The 23,461-nt window shown below is 41.1% G+C and overlaps 1 protein-coding gene across 6 annotated transcripts in view; it reads left to right on the forward strand.

The window, feature by feature from the left end:
* The window catches only part of MYO1B (myosin IB), a 113,145-nt gene that overhangs the window by 43,990 nt on the left and 45,694 nt on the right, over positions 1-23,461 (forward strand). For all 6 annotated transcript variants that reach the window (XM_040605211.1, XM_040605212.1, XM_040605214.1 and 3 more), the window contains 4 exons: positions 6,258-6,352; positions 9,518-9,622; positions 12,581-12,627; positions 15,269-15,332. In XM_040605211.1, the coding sequence (XP_040461145.1) occupies positions 6,258-6,352; positions 9,518-9,622; positions 12,581-12,627; positions 15,269-15,332 (311 nt within the window). The remainder of the gene's footprint in view (positions 1-6,257; positions 6,353-9,517; positions 9,623-12,580; positions 12,628-15,268; positions 15,333-23,461) is intronic.

Here is a 23,461-nt window from a genome sequence, read left to right on the forward strand (position 1 = left end):
AATCACAAGCTGCGTTTTTGGCTTTGTGTGCAGTGCTGGGGAAGGACCACTGTTGGTTTTTCAAAAAAATCACAGTTTTTTGGACTGTTGGTAAAAAGGAAGCGTTCCAAACTGATAAAGCCTCCCACTTGGTTGGAGGGGACATGTGTGCCCTCCTGCGGGAAGGAAAAGGCTGGGGGACAGACCAGGCTGTGCAAGCTCAGGGTTTGGGGAAGGAGCATTGTCTGGGCTGCCCTGTAGGGAGATTTTTGAGGCAAAGTCCATTGAAAATGTCTGAAATCTGCTTCATCCTGAGAAAGACAAGATTTTCAGAAAGAACATTCTCTTCTTTTTGTCTAGACCTCAAAATATTGGCCTCAAAATCTTCTGCTAAACCTGCCATGTGTATACAAGCATCGGAGGGTATATTATGTTCCCAGTCTCCTGGAACAGAAAATAAATGTCTTCTGGCTTAACATTAGCCTGTGTTCTAATGTGGTAAATTGAGAAAATCAAGAGTGGCTTTGTCTGTCGTCTTCCCCCTCCCTTTCCCTCTCTCCCTTTCCCTCCATAAATTATGGCTGATTTACACAGCTTTGGGCTTTATTCTGCATCTAATAATGTCACAGTTGCTAACGTGAATAACACAGTGCAGGAGGTACCCTTCTGCTGTGGCTGTTAGCCACAGAGTATTGTTGATAAAACAGGTTTCTATGCACACCAGGAAAATAAAATTGCAGAATGTGAATAGGAGAAAAGGCTTTCCATCTGCTTTAGCACACCTCTTTATCCTGATGTTTAAACTTGTTTCATTTTTTTCCTGATGGGCATTTTTCAAAGAGCAGCTGCTTGCCTGTGAAGGTCTATCCTAGCCGATGCTCGTCAATTTAGCTGTTACTTTATTCACTCCGATGGCAGGCTAATCAACCTTTTCTTTTCAAGTGTGTCAAAGTGCTGAACATGAGGCAGTTTGTAATTACGGAAAATGGGAGTACGCTTTCTATCCTTAGGGCAATTAGATGAAATGATTCTGCACTATGAGCTAATACTATAAATAATCACTTCCAGGTTTTTTTTTTCCTGAATGGTGAATGTTTCACTGAGCTTCAATGGGCGGGGGGGAATGTAATGGCAAATAGTGATGATGATTTACAACATAAAGCCTCAAAGCATTTATAAAATGTGCTTCCACTGTTCCGAACTCAGGTTATTAGGAATTTTTATACCAAACTGTGATTCTGATGTTTTCCTACTGCATGTTGTGAGAGGAAGAATTCATTTCTTTGCTGTTACGCTGTTACTGAGCACCTCTATGCATTCAGAAAAAGAAGGAACGAACTTAAATGATGCTTTTAATTAAACTTGAAAGAATTACTATAAATGACATTTTCTGTAAAATTTCCATTAAAAACGTAGGTACAATTTGCATTTTAGTACCGTTCTTTTTAGTCTAGTGTGATATATAGTCTGTGATAAGCACTGACTTCTAGTATTCTGCCGGCGTGTTTAGACACAGTTGAGTAGAGATGAAATGGTACCAGGGCTGTGCTTCGTGAGGAGTTGGAACAGTCAAGAAGAGAGGTGTTCTTAATTTCCTGTGAAAGTAGCAAATGAGTTGGCAGCTGCAAGCCACGATTAAGCAATAGATGTTTTAAAATGAGGACCAAGACTCTTGGAATCAAAGCAACAGCCAGTGAAGATGGGATGAAGGGAATTGACTCTATTAGTGCATGAGAAAAACAATTGGAGGAAGCTGAAGATACTATTAACTAATTACTGTTAATCGAGAGTGCTAAGGGAAAGGAGGGGAAGGATGCAAATGATGGTGGAAAGAAGACCCAGTAGCTGGCGAATACTGATCCTTGTGATTTTGGCTTAAAGGAAGAAGATGGTAGAAGGGAAGAGCTGCTCCCGTGAGCTGAATTTACGACAATGAGAGCAAGTTTTTTACCCCTAGTGTAATTGTGGGTGCTGTCCTGAGCATCCAAATGAAGTGCTAGCAGTTGATGCTCGTTTTGGGGTGAATGGGTGGGAACCTTGTTCCTGCTTCTTCCTGACCCCAGTGTTTTGCCAGAGCGTGGAGATGCTGTTGTGCTGCTGAAAATTACTGGAGCTCTTTGGAAGTCCCCCTTGGAGGCCTGTTTGCTCTTTCCCTTTGTTAGAAATTTTGGGTTAGGACTTCGTGACAGATCTGGCCATCTGGAGCTATCTGGAGCTGTGCTATAAAAAAAAAGCAGAACCTTCTTACTGAGCTAGGTGTGGGTGGCGTTTTGACTTCAAATTGCTTCTATACTTAAGTCTTCGCTAAAACAGAATGCCAGTAAATAGTTCTGTGTTTGTTGTGGTAGAAGAATGTCATCTTCTTCCATGAAAACCTAAAAATCAAAGGAGAGCTTATTATAAGGTATGGTCAATGACACTGCTGACACACTCACCAGCTAATTCAAAACACATGGTTTATAACTGGTTTTTAAACTACAAACTATTCTAAAATTTTACTTAGGCTCTGTAATTGTGAGGTGGCTCAAAGAGGGATATGTGGTTTAAACCTATAGTTGCAAATGTTGACTTTACAGAGCTGTGTTGTCTCTTAACGTTGCTGAAAGGAAAGGGATAGAAGGAATCCTTGTGATCTAGAGATCATTAAAATGTGTTAAACTAAAATGGTCTTAAATGAGATTCTTTTACATGTTTGTAACAAATAGGAAAAAGCATGAAATTATATTTTTGGATCGAGTAGAGTGAACCAAAAGACTCGAAGTTTGGTGGTTGTTTTTTTTGTTGTTGTTGTTGCAAAGATAGGAAGTGCTAATGGATGGGAAGGACTGCAAGGTGTGACGTTGTGCCATGAAAGTCAACATGACAAATGAATAGATCTTTTTCTTTGAGATAAAGGCCTTTGTTCAGGCTCTGACATAAACGTGTCTAATGCTGTTTATGCAAAGCCAGAAAGACAAAGAAATCTTACTTCTTAAATATGCTTTTGGTTATGCCTCCTCTGCTTGAATTGTTGGAGCAGTGGTTGAAACATCAGAGGTAGATTTTAGAACACTTTTACTAGGTAGCTTTTGATAAATGCGTACGCCAAACTTCTTTTGAAATGAGTCAACTTGCTTTTTCTTTTGTCTGTAGTAGATAATACTTGATGTAGTAGATAATACGAGACTTATGAAGTATTAGGCTTTGCTGGATTGTGTGGACTGGAGGAAAAGAAATTGTATGCCAAGTTTAGATTGGGTAAACCCAGAACTGCATGAAATCCCACTCTCTTCTCCAACTGTCAAGGTCTCATTGCAGTATTAGACTCTTAGTTTCTCTGCAGAGGAGGGAGAAAAAGCAGGATCTGGTGTTTTTAACTATGCTCTGCAGGCAGAGTTAATAAATACATCAAACAGTAAAACATATTCTGACAGGGGCTGTTGGGAAACTAACATTCAGTGCATTAGAAAAGATGAATGGTTACTAAGCTGATTAACTCATAACTCAGTATATCAACAGAGAGAATACTTTCTCTGTGCTTGATGCTGACTTCATTTTCCAGCTTGAAACTTCTGCCAAGAAAGTTGTTTCAGCAGTGAAATGCTAGTTGATGGCTGAGATTGTTTGAAGGACAGCAGGCACAGAGTGAGCCATCTAGCCTGTAAGTTTGAAAGGCATCTGAGAGTCTTACCTTCCTGCTGAGACAGTGTTCTGAATCAAACCCATGGAAACCACAACATTATTGATATTGTCTCACGTGGCCCGTGAATGCTCAGTGCAGTTTTATTTCTTTCCTTTTCATCCTATTACTTTTTTTTTTTCCCCTTGCAAAAAGGAATGTAATATGTACTGGAATAAGCTCTTCTGAGTGCCGCATATCGTACTCTTCAATTTACAAGTATATCTGCAGCAGCGTTCAACAAATATCATTAATTTCCTAAATATGTCCTGTAAGAGAGTCTGGTAGAGTGTTACTGCTACTGTAGTTTGGATTCCGGACAGTGAAGTGGATGCCAGAAATTGTGTCATAGTCTCTCAGCAGCAGCAGAATATTATTTTTTCTTGCTAGTTCTTCAGTGTGTTGGCCACATCACAAACAGACTTTGTTGTAATGCTAAAAACATTACAGCCTGCTACTTTCTCGTAAACACATTTTCACCTCCAGTTGAATTACTGAGTTCAGCTGCTTCCATTGCCATAGCAGCGTTAAGTTTTGAGAGATCAATCTTAATTTGAGTTCAATAGTGTATGTATCAAAAGGAGTTAATGACCTCAGACCGCGGTGGTTTGGCCCAGCCATCTTGTGCTGCAGCGCCTTAGACGATGTAAGCTGGCGGGACAGGAGAGAGCCCAGGGGCCTGGGGCTGGTGGTCCAGCCACGTGGGCAGGTGCTGCAGGAGAGGGACACCGAAAGGGGGGAGCCGGTGACAGGAGCATCCTTGGCAAGAACTAGGGATGAAGGGGGAGGTGTGAGTATTCGGTAGTGAAGGAGCCAAAAGGCATTTCATTTACCTGTTTTCCAACCTTTTCTGAATGCCACTTGCTTGGTACACTGGTCTCTTGCAGGATGGCTGAGCTGGTAACGTGATGCAACCGTAAAAAGAAGCAAGCAAAGAAAATCAAACCCCAAATAAGCGATACGAGATGAGTCTAATACTGATGAGCAAGTATAAATGGTGTTGTGTGTGCACATGGTGATGAATTTGGGACAATATGACATGCTCTCCATAAACTTTCTGGGGGAAAGAAGCCAGGAAGAAATGCCTGAGCTAAGGGGCAGTGGTAGCAATAAGTATGAACTGATCTGGCTATACGTAGGTTTAATATTTGAAGCTTTCAATATGTGGTAATAGGAGCTTTTAGGAAAGGCTGTGTGGCTCTCACCACTTGCGTTGTGTGTTGTCCGTGCTACCCCTAACTGGGCTCATTAGAGCTTTCTTATCTATAAAGGGGCTGTGGTTGCCTGTGAGAGCAGTATATGGCTACGTTATTCAAAACAAATACTTGATCTATTTGTAGTTATTAGCTGAGTGCAAAGCTCCTGAACTGTTGTAGATAATCAGTTTCTAAAAGTTACATTGAATCTGCAATGATTATGTGTTTTATGTTGACCTGAGAGTTCATTTCCATTTTTCATACATGGTTTCTTTAAATAATCAACAGTATCCACTTCTAAGTACATACAAACACTAAATATTTTACTAGGTGCAGTAATCTAACAAAGTTCTTGGTCTGCTGGATGGATGTTTATTTCACACAAAAATATGGCGTGTTTAGCTATGACGTTTTTTTCTAAGTTGTGTCATGCAAGTGTGCCTTTTTATTTGGATTTTGCTTCGATGTCTTTTTTCAGATACTACATGCTTAAGTTTTTTCAAGGGGTTCTAATGCTCAGAGTCCTTGATTCCACAAACTGAAAAATGCAGTTGAAATAAAAGTCAATGCTACTCTTGCTGTGCCTCAAAATTGCTACTAAAGAAAACTAAATATAAGTAACACATCTGCAGTTCTCCAAAATATATATTGCTGCATGGCTACAAAGCACATCTGGAATCAGATTGCAGCCCAGTAGTTTCGGGGTCATGATGTTCTCAGCTCCATGAATAGACTTTTGGTACAGGATTTGGTACCTTTTTTTGTACCATTTTTGTACAATTTGGTGCAGCAACAGGGAAGTTGCTGATTCTTACTATATTCTTTACTTTTGCTACTTAACATCACCCTTACTGAGTTAAGAACACAGCTATTGGGAAACACCTCTTCGTATTTATTGTTCAGCAATACCTGAATGCTTAAAAATGCTTAAATTGCTCAATATTTTATAAGGTTCTGATATTTCTTCATGCTTTTTAGAGTAGAAATTGCAGCTTCTGGTATTGTTAATGCTCAGGATTCTCCCGTCTCCTTTTTCTTAAATGTCTTCAGACAGAACTCGTTGCATTGATGTTATGTTCAATAAAGAATATGATTTTTTTTTCAATGAAGAAAGCTACCTGAATTTCCCCCAAATTTTGTGAATTTGTTTTGACCTTGCTGTCTTTAGAAAAATCTGGAGATTGTGCTTGCTTGTTCCTGGAGAAGTCCAAATAAGTCACTGAGAAGAAATATCCATCTCGCCTCTGTTGGTCTTTATGTTCTGAAAAGTGAATGCTTCACCACTCACAGAATGGTAGCACTTGGAGGGGGGAATGTGTGTGTGGGTTTTCGTTTGTTTTCCTGCCTGGATGTGAACGTCTGATTGTAGTTATTGTTGGGATTTGTTTTATCTAATTCTCAATTGACTCTTTCTTACCTTGCAGCTTTGCCCTGTCAGATGAAGCATACAGATCTTTAAGGGACCAGGACAAAGACCAGTGCATCCTTATCACAGGAGAGAGTGGAGCCGGAAAAACAGGTAACAAGCAGCTTTGATCTTACTGAAAAACATTCAGAGTTATTCGGAGTCTTGCAAAGTGATGCTAGAGTCTGAGAGCTGAGAGACACCGGTGTCGTTTTGTGTCTGGTGATTGCAGAAGGTGGATGCTGTCGTGCTTGTTGCTGCTGGTGTGAACTTACACAAACCAGTGTTTTTTCACGTGGTCACCAGCGTGGGGTCCTATGGCACGTTGACACAGTGTCCTCATCAGTATGCAAAGTCATGCTAAAGTAGTGCTGGTTTGTGATGGAGTATTGCGAGGGCTGGAAAACATTGCGGCTCTCCCTGTGGGAAACGTGAAGATGGAGAAAACTGAATGTTCTTGGTCTTCTGGAGTAGAAGACAATCCTTTAATACTTTTGCATGTCTTTTATTAAATGTGTGCCTTTACACTGGATTATGCTATTCATCCAAGGAAAATAAATAATAAGAGCTAATTACTCTGGAAATTTTATCAGTCTTTTGCATGCTGTGCTCAGCTGCAGTTCTAAGATTGGCCTGTGTACCAGAACACTCTGCTTCTCAGGCAAAGCTGAAATTGCCTTGAAAATGACTGCTAATTTGTAAACTGGAATGGCAGAAATCAAGTGAGGTTTGCATAACTGCGGAATGTTTTAGATAGATCTTACAAAAGACAAAAAAGCCAGTTATTTTCTGAAATAACAATTTAAAACCGAGGTGACTTGCAAAAGAGACAGGGAATAGGAACGCATGCATCTGTTTCCATGTAATTTAAGAGATTTTGTTCTCTGAATCTGAGAAAATGTGGAGCTTTGTATGCATATACTGAGCAAGACTGAAGGTGAGTAACAAGAAGTTGCTTTCCAAGCCCTTTGTGAAAATGTGAAGTGCAGGTTTCGTCTTTGTTTTCCTTTGCCTGATTAGTGGCAGCCAATTGGGAGGTCTTGAAATCTTGTAATACAATCCTTCTTTTCAGTTCAGTAATGTGAAAACACATGTGTATTCAATAAAAGTGTACATTAAAATAATCAGGTTCTTATTAATACGGTTGTTAGAGACTCTGTCTAGGAGTTCAGACGTCAGCAAGGAGTTCTGTACCGGTATTACCTAATGTCTTGACTTCCTCAGGACCTGTGAATTACCAAGCACCTCATACAATCGAGGTCCACCTTTTATTCATTTATTTATTCAGTTGAAAGGGGTAGCAGTGCTTGAGTTTCTGAACTCCTGTTTGTAGAGAATATTCTGGCAGTTTTAGGTTTGTACAGAGATTTTTGGCTGCTCTGTAATTTTCGTAGCTGTATGGAACAGAATATGAATTACTGCTTTATAAAGGTAAGTACAGAATAATGCAGGGTTTGAGATTCAAGTCAACAATTGACTTGGAATCGGTGCTGTTCTCCCCCCAACATTTGATGGAACTACTGTTGCTGAAATGGGGCTGTTAGCTGAGGAGTCAGATTTTCATTGCAAAAAACCCCAAGGGGGTTGAGAAATGAGGAGCAAGTTCCTGGAGTTGGGGAAGCAAAGTTCTTAGTACTGTATGACTCTGTTTTAAATTTTTGGTAGTCAGAACATGTAGCACGTTTGGGCTGGAAGAATTGAAACTGAAGTGGCATCAGTTGGGCTTTTTTATTTGCTTCCAATTTTGTTCTTGTTCCGCTGCACGTTTATATTGCTAATCGATAGTAACTGTGCAAGAAAGCACGGTACATTATCAGAGTGAGTGGTGTATTTAAATGTTTTCAGATGTTAAGGCAATGATTCCCTTCCTGGTGTCTTTATTGGACTCAACAAGAGTTGCTGATAAAAGAAAGGGCCTTTGTTTTCTTTCAGCGATGTTCTATCTTGAAGTCATTGTGCGTTGTCTTACTGCATGTTGTAATAGCTTATTTGCTGCTTCAGTGTGCGCTTCTCTCAGTGGTTGAGTAGCTCTATTTTAAAGGCGTTGACTGTTTTAAGAAATACTTCAAATAATTTAGCAATTGCCGGCTGCGAAGGGAATGGATTCTTCAAGACAAGAGCTGGGTTCAGGGCGCAGTTAAGAGAGATGGGAGGCCTTATGGGCATGCCCATGGTGCTTGCTCCTTCCTTGCTTCCTCTGTGGCAGGTTTGCTTGGTTTTCTCTAGCATATTTTAATACAAGTATTTTAAAAAATATTTAAAATATAATTTTTAATTAATTTAATATTAATTATTTAATAGTAGCAGACAAATTTGCTTAAATAGGAAAGAATCAAAATCCAAAGGGTAACTTCTCCTTTGTTCTTTCCTGAAATGAAATCCTTAAGTTTGCAACAGATCTCTGAAGAGCAAGTAATGGTTTTTTTATGACCACTGGCTTGAGTTGATAGGGGTTCCAGCTGTTAGTAATTACATTGTATATCAACCAATTTTGCCTCAAATTTCACTCTTTTGCATCATACTAAACATCACAGACTCTGTTTATAAACAGAATCCTCTCTCAGCTTCTCTTTGTCCTGGCCAGCAAAAACATAAGGGTTGGATGGATTATTTAATATATATTTCTGTCTGTATATGGGTGATTGACTCCCATAGGAACCCAGCTTTGAGAGTCCAGATATTATTCCAGAATTTGTTAGAAGTTATACCTTCAGATTGATTTCATTGTTTAAATGAATGCTTCACTTTCTCTAGTTGGTGTCCTTTGAAACAGACTGCATAACGTTACCGGCTGTTGCCATTACTCAGTTACTTGTCGTGTACTTTGGAGTTCCGTGTATTGTATGTTTACGCTTGTGTTACTGTGTATCTGCTGATAAAAGCTGATTGAATTTTGAGTCTTGAATCTGCTTGGGCCTATTTTTTCAGGCTAGATTAAAACATTTCTGACCTGTCAGCTAGGGATAACGTCCTTTCCCTATGGAATGCCTCTTGGCGAGGCTAGATGAAAAAGCATGCAACGTGCCGTGTCTGCTGGTGGCTGCTTTGGCTCGGGAAGGCTCTAGGTATTTAGGTCAGTGGGGCTGTTACGAGTCTCATAGCAGGGATGCGCCTTCCTCACTTCCAGGTGGTGCAACGATGCAGAAGAAAACTGGAATGTAATGCGCTTATGGTTCCTGTCTGGCGTGCTGAAAATGTGATGGAGATCAAGTCTGCAAATCATTTTATGGCCTATTTGCCAACACTTACCACTGTTTTATTTTGCTCTCCCCCCCACAGAGGCGAGCAAACTTGTCATGTCGTATGTAGCTGCTGTGTGCGGAAAAGGGGCAGAGGTTAATCAAGTAAAAGAACAACTTCTGCAGTCAAATCCAGTTCTTGAAGGTAAGAATCTTGCAGAGCACGTAGGTGCGTATTGCCTCTGTGCGTATCAGCATTCCTGCTGAGCTGGTTTGGAAAACTGTGTCTGTTGTATTGTTGCTATTTCATGTCCAAAACTGCAGGAGATGCTTTCTGTGAAGGCAGCTACAAGATTTTATTGGGTTTTGGGGAGGTTTTCTTGAGAAGGAAACTGTTTCCCTCGTGAAGGGAGAGCTTACTAAGTTAGGTCATACTGCCCAGCCTCCTTCTGCTGCTCTCAGAGGACGAACCCTTTCTTATCCCTGCCTTGATGATGCTGGACTGTATCAAAAGACTTAACGTCAGTCCAGCCCCTCTGATTCATTTCCTTCCAAATTGTATTATGGTTGTCTCTAGTAAACAAACAAGCTCTGTAAAGCATTATTTTTCTTTTATAAAAAAAAAAAAAAAAAAAGGGTGAAGAAATGGATCTTAGCAAAACCTTAAGCCAATCCATATGCATGCCTGTTGGTCCCTGAGACTTATTGTTCCCTGGGTCTGGTGACTCTGTTGGCCCGTCTTCCTGACAACTGCCTTTCCTGCTCTCCCATGAAAGACTTTTTTTTTTTTTTTTTATTAGTCATTTTAATTCAAAGCTGTTGGCTGCCAGAAACAGGATCTTATTTTTTTCCTGGAGATAGGATATATGATCCTCAAAGCTTGCACTTTTGTCCCATTGTCTAATAATTGCCTTCAGAAGTGCCTTGGTTAGCGTTGACTTATTTAGATCTATTGTGTTGATTCCTGACTCGGTCTTTCCCACAGTTCCTTAAGCTGTTGTGGTGCTGAGACGAATTCTCATGACTGCTGTACAATAATTTTGTATTATGGCCAGATGATAAGCAGTGTTTGCAAGACTGTTGAGTGTCAACATTTTATTTATTGCCTAGCTATCTGTATGTCTGTGTGATGATTTGGAGTCTGTAGGGAGCAAGCACTCTACCAATGAGAACGGAGCGGGGAGAATAGAAAAAAGGGAAGGGAAAGCAAAAGTGGGCCGAGAGCAGTGGTGAACTGGATGGGTGAAATGGGGTCATTGACTGCACACAAAAAAAAATGTCAGAGAAGACTTGTAAAGAGAGGATGAAATGTTAAAATTTAAGAATAATAGAAGTGCTGGATAAGCCTTCCTTTGATGATCAGATACGTTCCACTTACAAGCTGAATGGAGGGATTGCGATCATCCATTGTTTGGGATTTACAGAGAAGAGCTGTGTTGCTTTTATCGCTGTTCTGGAAGGCAGATAACAATTGTAGACAAATAGTATGGGAAGTACGGAGGTTTTTCTTGCCAAAGCTAGATTGTTCCCCAGGGACTGCCAAATGTATTGGATTTCTTGTTGGTTTGTGAATCTTTGTTTTAATGCAGGAGGAATAGACTAAGCTTACAGAAGAGTGCCTTACCGCTCTAAGGTGTTATTTGTTCTACTCGGTGCACTGGTAACTGCCTATTTAGCTTTTTGGAAGGTGGGGTACTGAATTATTCCATGAGGCTGCTGAGCAAGCCTGGCTGCTCATATACATTTTAGACAGAAATTAAGCATTTGTGGTTAGATTTATTTGTCTTTGGTTATATAGTTCTGTTTCAGTCGAGCTGCAGTGCAAGAAAATGACATAAATGTTACATATGCATAATTTATCTTATGGGATTATTTTTTTTTAACTACAGTTGCTACTGTAAATTAACTTTTAGAAACAATGAGCTTCAGGGAAAACTGAGGAATGTGTCTCGTGCTTTATAATAGAACGTTTGTGCTTGGTTCTGTGCAGTTATAAATGACTTTACTGTTCAGCACTGTGTTTAAGAAAATGCAGCTCAGAGATTTGGTTGTTGAAAAGATGATTTATTGCAGGGCATAAAGATTTTAAAAACAATTCTTTCACTTATCCTGGGCCTTCAGGAGCAACAAACGTTTCCTTTTGGCCTCAGTTCTTTGATCAAGTCTACTCATGCAAGTTTGTTGAAGCCCTACAAGCATGTATTTATTTCTGTCCAAAAAAACATTGACTTGACTTGATCTTTGAAAATATGTATGCTATATAAATAAATACTGGGATAAATAAAGTCTCCTGTTGGAGTAGGAGTGCTATACTTAATAATGTAGGGGACACTCCTCTTTGGCTCCATGTGCTTTGACAATGTGTGAAGTTTAGAGTTGAGTTGTCCTCCAGTCTGAGTTCTGGTCCTGCTGATGTTCTGAGCTGGTGGCTGCCCACCTGAACGTGGCCCTGGGAAGTCTGTTCTTGGAGAGTTTATACTGTCAGAAAACTTGAGCAAAAGAAATTAAACCCAAACTATTCAGCAACCTAATTTAGGTCAGGCTGAGGGGGGAGTGTGTGAAACTTTCACTGTAAGTCAGGCTTCTTTCAGCTGAAGAATATTCAGCCTAAGCTAGGATAAATGTGGTGGAATAGCGTAAATAAATCAGTTTTGAAGCATTGGATAAACTGTCCCATGCAAACAATTTTTAAGCATCATTCCGTAATTTCTTCAGTTCTGGCCTCCATCTTTTACCACCTTCAGTTCTGGGCACTGAGATCTGTTTCTTTCTGTGAATTGAAAAGAAAGAAGTATTTCCTATCTTTAAAGTTATATGGGTAATAACATCTTAAATGTCATTTGAACCCTAAGGATATATGCTCAGTCCAGGTGTGGTTTTGTCTTGGCACCACTTCCCCTTGTATGTTTTTCTTTCACATTTTTAAACAAAGCAAGTGTTGAGAAGAAACTTGTTTGGATTTCCTTGGGTGTCTTCTCATCTGTGATCACATCTGTCACACTCTGTCTGTCCCCAGGGACTGATACCCATACACTGAACAGGGCGTTGTTCCCCAGAAGCCTGTGATTCCTTTAAGTATATAAAGAGTCATAGATATTTTAGCATTTAAATATTTTTTTTACTTATCAATTTGGTTGTCATATTTGTTCTTCTCTTTCTCCAGCTTTTGGAAATGCCAAAACGGTGAGGAATGACAACTCCTCTAGATTTGTAAGTATTTTCTGTAAGGCTGGATTTGAATTCCTTTTAGGGGAGTGTGTTGGCTATTTCTGTTTTACCTTGTATCAGCCGTCAAGGCGTCTGTAAGGAGGGAAGGAATCATTTGGAGACAACTTTCCTGTAGCTGTTGGCGGTGGTGTGTGGGGCAGGCAGGCACCTTCAGCAGCAATCGGTATTTCATTCTGTACACTCGAGCATGTTCCCCTGCCCCAGTGTGTGGGGAGTGCGTTATTAGCAGTCACCCCCCTCTTTTTAAAAGGTGTTTTGCCTGCTTGTCAGGAATCTGGTTGGTTTCTGATGTGGGCGTAGACTTCTACTGAGAATCAAAGTAGAGGCTAAAACCAAACCAAAGCAAAAACAAAACAACAAAAAAAATCAAATTAGGATGTGACAGTCTGTGACCGGATGAAAACATAATTACAGCGCAGCTGGATTCTTTTAATTTTCTGGCACTGGTGGCTTTAATGTCAGCGGCCATGTGCCTAGCAACTGGCCTGCTTAGCAAGGCGATCTTTCTGCATGATCTCGTTTTCCATCCATATGTATACATTTTTTTGTTAAAACTGCTACTTTAGGTTCTTACTTTCTTTCTAGGATGTTTACATTTCTGTGTGTTTGCAACTTTAGTTTTCATTTCAACATTTGTAACGTTACTTTTTTGCTTATATTCTTTATAATCATAGTGGTTGAATTCGGGCTTTCTTAGCACAAAACTGAATGTGAAATTCCAGGAATTGACAATTGGATAAAAACAAACCAAAAAAAAAAAAAATAGTTGACGCTAGAGCTGGGAGATTCAGAAGTGTGAGTACTCATCCCGGTTTCTCCTGCTAATGTCAGCAGACTGAATGCAGCTCTGTCATTTGCTCACTTGTGCACGAGAGAGCAGTTTTAGTGAGATGTGTAGCGCAGACCCCAGAAGACAAACCAGTACGCTGGGAAAATGGTGTGTTGTGAGTGTAAGAAAATGGGTAAAAGATGGAGAGCAGCTTTTTGCCTCATGGGAGACTCCTCTCCCCTTCCGTTCTGGTTCTCGAGGGTGGTTGATGCTGTTCTGCATGGCTGTGAATGCTCCTTCTGCGGCTGTCGTTGCCCCTGCTTGTGAGCAGAGCAGAGGCTCCTCATTGCAAGGTCAGGGCCAAAATTCGAGGCATTGTAGAAAATTTTTTGGGGTAGAAAGGGTAGAAAAAATGCAACTATCAGAGATGGCGTGCTACAGAAAGGAGGAGGAGGAGCCAGCGAAGGGGAGAAGAGGTGCTGTTTGTAAACAGAAGTCTCTCCAGGACAAAGTGTGACCAACTACTATTTTGCCTTTCAAGTCCTTGCTTGTAAACACAAAGCTAAAAATACTTTTGGAAACATCCAGCTGGCCAAGTCCTTAGGAAATTAAAATTTAATTATCTGGTCTAATTCTTTATCTCAGAGATTTGACTCTGCTCAGAATTAAGTGCGACCAAAAAAGTACAAGAACTGTCCTGTCTAGCCTGCCTCAGGAGCCAGCAAGGAGAAGAGATTTTAAGCAGAGTCAAGCCAATCTTGACAAAACACCCAGTAAAGTAGAAAGTAGCTTTGAGGGACTCAGTGTAAAGTGCTTGGGTTTTGTGTTCTGTAATTAAAAGAGAAAGAAAAAGAAGAAAACTCTTCCTAAAAGCAGTGAATAAAGAAGTGTAAACACAAGGCTTCTCTTATCAATAGGTTGGTTTTGTCCACTGTTAAGTAAGCACCAGAGGGTGGTGAGATCATTCCTGTGTGTGGCTTGTGGGATTTGGTTGACTTCCTACCAGCAGTTTTTATCTTCCTAAATTTCCTTGCCAAAGTGAGCTGCGCTGCTTTTGCCTTTTCTACACAGTACGGCTCTGTCTGTTTTGTCACTGTTAAACGTAGCTGTGACTCCATTAAGCACTTGTCATCTAAATGAAAATGGTGCAAAGACCAGAGCGGTCTTCTGTGGTGTGGAAAAGTCAAACAGAAGTTAAGGAAGCATGCTGTGCCAGTACGGCTGCAAACGAAATCCGTTTTGTGGTGGCAGTCTGTTAATTGTTGCCTCTGGTCTCCTGAGTTATGAAGGAGAGTTCAGTGGGGAAAATCCGTCACTTTTACAAGCAGACACGCGCTTAGGGACAGGCGCTCCACGGTTTCCAGCAGCAAGCACTGCCAGCCGGTCCCTCGAGCCAAAGCTAGTGGCTGTCCTTCAACTGCCCCGATTCCCGCTCCGAGGAGATCGTACACTGAGGAGACACATCTGCATGGGAGATCATTTCTTCCTGCTTTCTTCTGTCAATAAGCATGGCGATACCTGCACGGCCGTGAGTGGTGGCAGTGGTGGTCGTGGCATTCTAGTGAAAGCTGGTATAACGTGCATTTTCTTCATATAACCTTAGGAACTGAGCAAATTATTGGGTTGCCTTACAAACCCGATTAAAGCTATTCTCGTGAAAATCTCTGGCTCTGATAGTGCGATTGTCTTGAGAAATTTGAATAATTTTCTGTTTCTCACAATTTGACAAAGTGTACAGTCACTTGCCAGGTTGCTCTTTTAGCCTGTAAAAACCACCGACTAACTTGTTAAGAAATGTCTTAGTCGCTTTTTCTTAAACGGAACTTACAGTCTTAAAACGTGCTGCTTTCACAGGGAAAATACATGGATATTGAGTTTGACTTCAAGGGGGACCCACTTGGAGGAGTTATAAGCAACTGTGAGTATTGCTTTTGGTTTCAGCATATCGACAGCTTTAAATGTTTTGTTCAGCAAGGAGGATGGTTAAATTGTTGAAAACATCAGCTGTGTTTGTCTAACCAAATCTCTCTGTGCTATGTGATAAATTCTGCTTTTTAATTCTATTATTTCGGTGCTATTCAGCATATGTTGGAGTAAGTGAAAACCGACTTGAAGTAAGCATGAATGGTGAACGTGCTGTGGTGTTTGAAAGATGCTGGTAAAGTGCGTGGGTTCGTGCATTGTCCCTGGGGCTGGCAGCAGCTGAATAAGGGAATCTCAGGCTCTTTTTCGACTCGAGTCCCTGGGGTCAGTTGTATCACTTGATTTGACGGGTCTTGTATTTATGGTAGGTGATGTCTGAGATCGCTGTTCTGTGATTTGTCAGGGTGATAGGAAGTACGCCAGAGGTCACCACCAGGTGGGTATGCTTGCTGGGACTCAGAGCGTTCTGTACTGGTTTTAACATGCCTGGCAGTGGAGGAAAAGGCTTATGCTGCGAGGGGATGGACGGCTGTTGAGTTCAGGGAGGCAGAGGTGGCCTTGGAGGCAGTTCCTTGACATGAAGATGCTGTGATGAAATCCATAGCAATTCAGAAAGTTTAACCAGCTCAGTGTTGGGAAAAAAGAGGCTGTGAACTGAATGCCGGCCCAGGATGCTTTGACTTGCTTTTTTTTTCAAGTGTTTAAATGCAGCTTTTAAATAAATTGCTCTTCTGTGCTATATAAAGCTCTGTTTGTTTGGTTTTCTTATTTTTAAAACGGGATGGAGGGCAGTGAGTGACTATGCTAGGTGTCACTGACCTAGCCTTGACCTCTCTGCCCACGCAGCCAAATTCAACGCTGTTTCTTGAAACTGACTTTTGACTCCATCGGCATTTTACTGGTTGTGAAATAATGAGAATAATCCAAGGTGAACTGTACTTTCCATATATAGTATAAACATTTTAAAAAACTGTGAAGAATTTTATGCATAAATAAAGGTTTGGGGGTTTTTTTGTAGGCAAACATTTTTTCTGGCCCAGGTCACCTTTTGGAACTGTGCCTGAAGGAACATGATTTTTGTGACAGAGTAGATCTTGACAGTCACAGCAGTCACTATTTAAGTGTTTATGGCTATGTATTAACTTTGACATTTGGCAGTCAACAAAACTAGGGTCCAAATGTACTCAGGGTATTCATCAATAATTAAATGTGAACAAAAAGGTTCTAGCAAGCTAGCTGTGTTTGTTTGTTTGCTTTTATTTCACATTCAAAGTAGATGCATAAAAATGAACCCTCCTTTGTAGAGTGGATATTCAACAGTTTGACTTTGAAAGTACTCTCCTGAGTCATCTAACTAAAATATTATGTCATATATAAAGGGGATCCAAATAGTTACTCTATAGTTTATCTGCTGTATAAATCTTCGCATGTTCTAATTATAACATTATATGTAATTACGATGATGTGATGACACATGTAGTCAAGGGCAGACACATTTTTAGATCTTCCTAAAAGATGTCTATTTTAGGCATTCTCCCTGTCTTCTCACAATTAAGAATTATCTAATAGCAAGCAGCTGAATTTAAATTTAAGAATAAAGACCTTATGTATAAACCCTGTTGTGGAAAAGGTGTTACTTGTTGGACTGTGAAGCATCCCACGCTTGACAGGGTATGTCACAGGTAAATACTGAGTTCCTGCAGCTGCCTATTAATATATATCAATTTGGATTTAGTGCTCACAAAATTTGGTAGCCCGCCCATCTCCCTTTGAAGGAGAGTTTGAATTCTGTACAGTTGTCCTGCCTTAGGTCTTTCCCACATGTCTGCAGCATTGTACTGCAACAGAAACGTTTCTGTTGTGAGGCATCACCATTCTGGAGATACCGGTGGCTTTAATTCTTTTACACCACTTAAAATGTACCCTGGTTAGTCAAATTCGGGATTTATTGTCTTAATTCATCAAGTAGGAAGCCAAGTAGTGCTGAAGTTTCCTATCCTTAAAAGGGAAAGTGTGATTACTTTCTTCATAAATATTCTTTAATTTCTGACCATCTGTTGGTTTGGTGTTGATATGATATCCTAATATACGGATTAAAATTTAATAGTTGTATCTGACAAGCTTGATTTCCAAACATCAATGAAGTTAGTGGGCTTTTTGGATCACAGCCTGTGTCACCAAGCTGGATTTCATACTGTGAGTGGCTGGAAGCAGGCATGGTGAACATCCAGTGTATTTTGGTGGCAAGAAGGATAACAAAGACAAGCTAATAATTTTATCAGACTGGTAAAGATCAGCAGAGACCTGTTAGGCTGAAAGGTCTCGTTTGAAATGATCTGGTCTGTCCTACTCTGAAATGCTATGAAGCTGCGTGAACCACAGAATGTCGAACTGGTCTGGGTCGAAGGGACCTCTGGAGCCCATCTGATCCCTCCCCTGCCAAAGCAGCGTCACCCAGAGCAGGTCGCACAGAGTCACGTCCAGGCGGGATGTGAATGTCTGCAGGGAAGGAGACCCCACAGCCTCTCCGGGCAGCTGTGCCAGGGCTCTGCCACCCTCCAGGGAAAGAAGTTCTGCCTCACGTTCAGATGGAACTTCTTGTGCTGCAGTTTGGGCCCGTGGCCCCTTGTCCTGTCGCTGGGCACCACCGCAAAGAGCCTGGCCCCGTCCTTAAAAAGAAGTAAACGGAAGGGTGAATCTTTTGAGTAAACCAGGATGGGAATAATAAAATGGAAGGGGTTGCAGTGGAAGGAGTTTGTAATACTGGTTAGGTCAGAACTGGTATGTTGCTAAACTGAAGATAATTTTATGTTTGCGCAGCGTAAAATACATATCGAGTCGTTGCTGTGTGCGTTACATGGCTGCTCCGAGCTTCTGACTGCGCTGATTTCTAAGGCCTTTGACATGTTGCTGTGTCATCCTGGACAGTCATAAAAAGAAATGTGAGAGTGGAAAATTTGAGATAAACGTGATTTATGCAAACTTTAAGTATATTACTTCAGTCGGGATTTTTTTTCGCTTTAGGCTAGAAAAGAAAAATTGTTTCAGGTAGCATGTGCTGCATTTGTTTGATCTTGCATTGGTGGCAACTGAGGCGTGGGGGTGAGCGGGAGGGTGGAGAAGGCTGGGTAAGCTGAGGTGCGTAAGTAAGCCCTTTTTGTTAGTTTTCTGCAAAGGTCCCAGCTTGTTCTCCTAATGGGTGGGAGATGCTGGAATCCCTGTAGAGTGAGGTGCACGTCCTGGCGCTAGCTAGCAGCCAGCCCACCCGTTCAGGGGCTGTCCTCTGCCACGTGTGCGGGGTTAGGAACCCCAAGTGACTCTTGTGAGCATTTCCGAACGCTAAACCCTTGCTGTATTGTCATCTGTGACTGCAGGCATCACATCACTCTTGTAACAAACACCGGTCCCAGCTTACAGGTATGCTGCTGCTTGTAAATGCATTTACAAACCGGTGAATTGCCTTGACCTTTTCTGTCCCCGAATTGAGGTGTACCTGCGTTTTGTGCCCTCCCGTGGGGTGCTTATGGTTGCTGGCGTTCCAGTGAAGAGTCTTGTCAGCACCTGTGTGCTCAGAGATATTTTTTTTTTCCAGAGCACTGGTGAGGAAAAGGCAGTTGGAGTGTGGAGTAATTCACTTGTTTTCACCTGGGTGTAATATTGTGGAAACAAGTTACAGAAACTGTCTATACTATCTGTAGTTTTCCATTTATTGTAACTGCTGTGTTAGTGGGGATGAGAGCAGGAGAAAGGAGAATAGTAGGGGTTTTTCCACCTTTTAATTCCATGAAATTACAGAATAATATGTATTTTATGTAAAAATAGCTGTGTTTGTTTTTGAAGTAATAGGTGCTAATTGCAATAGCTTGTGCACCTCTAAAATATGACGCTCTGTCCACAGATGCTGCATCTGCTCTGTACTGGAGGCAATATATGTGTGCGTGCTTGGTTTGTTAGTTTTGTGACTGGTTTTGTGTACGCTGTAATTTTATGGTTGAAATGGTTTTGCGTAGTACAGTCCAAAATGTTTCATGCTTGCGGTCGTTCAGACCTTTTCAAAAGTGGGGAACTTGCGGTATCTTTCCCAGAGTATTTGTAAGCCTTAGATTTTCACCTTTCACCTGGAATTTCCTGCTGAAAGATAGCTAGCTTTTAGCATTAGGTGAGCTTTCCTCATCTGCCTGATCCCTTTGGTGATTTAATGATTAACTAGGAGACAGCGGTGATGCAGGTGAAGTACAGTAGATGTGATGCCTGCTTTGGAAAAGCCATTTTTAACCAGCACAGTGTACTTAAAGTCTGTTTTGCTGTCTTTTCCAGCAGCAACATGAAAAAAGCCTGTGATGTTTAGCGAAAGCAACGACTTTTTGAAGTTTGCAAAGTGATAGCCATCACTTTACAACTTGTTTGTTAAGGGAAAGGTAATTACCCACTTACTGAGAAATCAGCAACTCAGGCTGTTGATTTCAGTTATGAGATGCTGTTAGTGAGCTCCTCTGCTTAGGGAAATGTTATACAAATTTTACAATGAAATATTATGGAAGGAGATACTCATTGATTTAAAAAATAAAAAATAACTTGTTCAAACATCCCCCTTGGTGTTCCTGTTAGCACGGTTGCCACCCTTCAGGCAACTGCCTTGCCTAAATCAGGAGGTGTTTAAAAAAAACAACCAAAACCCAATACTAAACGTTTTGATTAGCTCGTTTTTCAACATCATTTATCACTTGAGCAATCAGGGTTTAATACTCTTAAAATTGTGTGATCATTATATTTTCACTGCACTTACTGCCCAGGTAGTAGTTTTCATTTGATACAATTACCTTTTGTATGATAAAACATCTAATTCAAGAGAGTGTGATTATACACTTGGGGGGATAATGGGGAAAAGTTCCTGAGAAACCGCTACTGTATTTTCTTTTTCATCAGTGCCTTTTTTTGATGACAGCTGAAGAACCAAGGTAGGAAAACAGAAAACGTAATTTAGTGTGATGGGGCTGTAGAGATAAGCTTCTGTGACTAGAAAATGTTCTGTAAATTTGGGTGAATATCTAAAGTGGTCCTTGGTCACGGCCAGCTGAACAGACTCTGTCTAAAATAACCTTTTGCTGGATTATTCGGAATGTACCAAGGTAGTATCATTTTTTGGCCTCAGTGTTTACTTATTCCTTTCTTGAATGTTGATTCAATTTCTAGTGTATTTACAGAAATGCAAATATCCTAAATTTTTCTGCATTGGTCAAGTTCATGGGTCAAGTAACCGAAAAGAAATAATGTAAATTCGGACATTGGAGTTTGCAGAAGTATTCAGCATCAATTTTTATTTTTTTTTATTTCATGTTGGGTTCATTCAAATGGTTTAGCAGGATGCTTACACAAATCTCTTGCATTTAGGAATAACAAACTTCAGAACCTGAGGAACACAGCTGGATTTTGAGTCTCTGAAGCGATGGATATTTAAACAATACGATTTAAGAAGTGTTTCCAGGGTGGACCTCGCCAAAGCAATTTATTTTTTACGGTTGTTTTGATACGCACAACATGTTAAATGTTTCAGTTCAAGCAGAAGCATTATCAGATAATGCAGAAAAGAGTATCGAACCCATAAATACACCATATGGAGGTCTGTACGGTCTCTCTAGACAATTCTGTGTTGTCCCTATACATAATTTGTATAGACTATATAACAAAATGTAATATGGATAGAGTTTGGGGGTTTTTCCTTGTGTGGGTTTTCATATAGATAAGCACCATCTGTCCACACAGGCCACTGTAAAAAGAATTGCCCAGCGGATGCGTGCAGAAACCTGGTGCGCATCTTTGTGTCGTCTCTTTTTACTGACTGATTCACAGGATTTGTCATCATGTGAGAGTTAACGCGAAAGCTAATGGTTGTGCAGTAGTTGCTTTAGAAAAAAAAAATTTGGTTGATTTATTAAAATGCTAATTAGGGCAAACAAAGGCAGGAAGTTTTCTTAGGAGTAGGGCAGATGGTCGGGGTGTTTTCTACCCATCTGATTTCACCCTGCATGTGAACAGAAAGGAAAGAAAAAGCCCAGAGAATGAATACAGCTTTAAAAAGAATTGTTAGCAGCTGCTTTGTTAAGGTAGATACCAGATTTTCTGTAACTTCTTTCTGGAGCTGTTTTCCTCTATTACAAAGGCTGACAGAACATGGAAAGTTGGGACTTTGGAAAACTGACTGTTAATTACTTAACCTTGTTGCTTCTAAAAATATATATAAATAAGATAAACCGCAGTGAAAAAATCCAAGACTGTTATCCTTCTAACATAACTAATTTGACATGCATGCAAGAAACTGTTTGTTAAATCTGCTGAAGGCATGCATGTAATTAGAAGGCTTACATATAATGCTTTGCCAGGATGTGTAGCTGAGCTTTTACGACAGCATTTGAGTAAATTTATATGTAGAAGATTTTTAAACCCAAATAAGCCAAACCGCATTGCTTCAACATCCTTTGGATACAGCCACTTCCTGAAGTGTGTGTAGCCGCTGCGGGAGCTGGAGTTGTTTATTTCTTTGAGATTAAATTTGGCTGCGATCCATTCCAACACTTTAACTGGAGAGCCTTCGCAGCCAGCGCAGCTCTGAACCACCCGGTGCTCACCTTGCTCCCTTGGCCCAAGTATTAACACTCGGACGGTCACGCAGCCTCTCCCTTTCAGTGAAGATTTAAGAACTAGAGAGGATCAGGTAATCTGATAGTTAGGCTAACTAACCAGTTTGAACCACAGCTCAAGAGGGAGAGCCCACACCTTCGGTGAAGTTAGAGGTTGCCCACCAGGCTGCCGGTGAGAACTGTACCTTCTGTTCTGTGCCTTTCTGACAGAGCATCAACCGTCGGATGTTGGTTATCTGTGTTTAAAAAAAAAAAAAAAAAATTAAAAAGGAAAGATGCCAGTAAAGTGGAAAAAACAAAAGTGGAAATCTGTAACCTGCCCCATCCTAATGTAAAGATGAGCTGCTGGCACTATGTGACAGCTACTTGTTTGGGTTTATCTTGGGTGTCCTTTGTCATCAGGGTGTGCAAAACTTCCCCGTACTGACACAGGGCCACCTTTGGGAGGAAGGAGACTGTGGGGTTGTTGAGTTATGAAAACACAGATGTCTATTTAAACAAGGCTAAAGCTCTGGTGTGGTCACACAACACATTAGATGTGGAGGAGGTGTTCTCCTTCAGCCGGCCAGATGCTTTGGTTGCTGGGAGCACCGTTCCCTGTCGCCTCCAGCGCTGGTTACAGTTCTTCTCTCAGGCAATTGCAAGTTTATGGCATAATGTGGTTCAGCTGGTCTGTAAAAATATTTGAAACTTGTCCTAGTATAAGCCAATCAGAAGATTAATTATAGCGTCTGCATTTTATCATTGTTGTCATTGGCTAATTATTAGAGCAGAAATTAATTTTTGAAGCTGTCTTGCTGCAGTTTGTTTGGAGGAGGGTCTCTGGAGGCTTGCATGTGATTTTGTGCGTCAAAGTTTGCTCTTTGGTTCCTGTTCCACGGGAAGGGCTGTAAGCTGAGGCAGTGGCAGTGGGCACCAAGGGCATGACGTGGCAGTTCTGAAGAGTGACAGCCAAGCTGTGGTAGTTTCCCTTTCGGAGCGTTCTTCTTGCATGGGCACAGCTTAAAGAGAACTGCCCCCCCAGTCCGGGTGAGCTGCGGGGGGTACTTAGTGGTGGGCGTGGGGGGGACCCCTTTGCTGTGCACTTGGGGTGGGGCACTGAACATCTTCAGCTTCATGTCGATGAGTATCTGTAGCTTAAGGAAAACTCTGTACTGGGAACCGTGGGTTTGCTGTTGAGAAAAATGGTGTGGAGCGCTTGTGTGCCAGTGAGAAAAAAAAGGAAAAATGTCTTTTTTACCAAAGCAGCGAGTGACACTTGAGGTTCTTGCCACATCCCTCTCCCAGCATGCTGGGACCACAGCCTGTCAGTGCTGTGCAGGCTGAGCAACCTTTGTATTGTCACCTCCATGGGAGATATGATGCAGGGTGTGAAGTGTTTGCATGTGTTACAAGTCAGTCTGCTTCGGCTGTCTGCCTGGATGCCCGCCCTTGTTGGTAAGGCTTAGAAATGTGCCCGTCGCTAGCGGCGGTGGGCGGAGCAATC

The sequence above is a fragment of the Falco naumanni genome, chromosome 8 (genome assembly GCF_017639655.2).
Source record: "Falco naumanni isolate bFalNau1 chromosome 8, bFalNau1.pat, whole genome shotgun sequence".
Classification (NCBI taxonomy): domain Eukaryota; kingdom Metazoa; phylum Chordata; class Aves; order Falconiformes; family Falconidae; genus Falco; species Falco naumanni.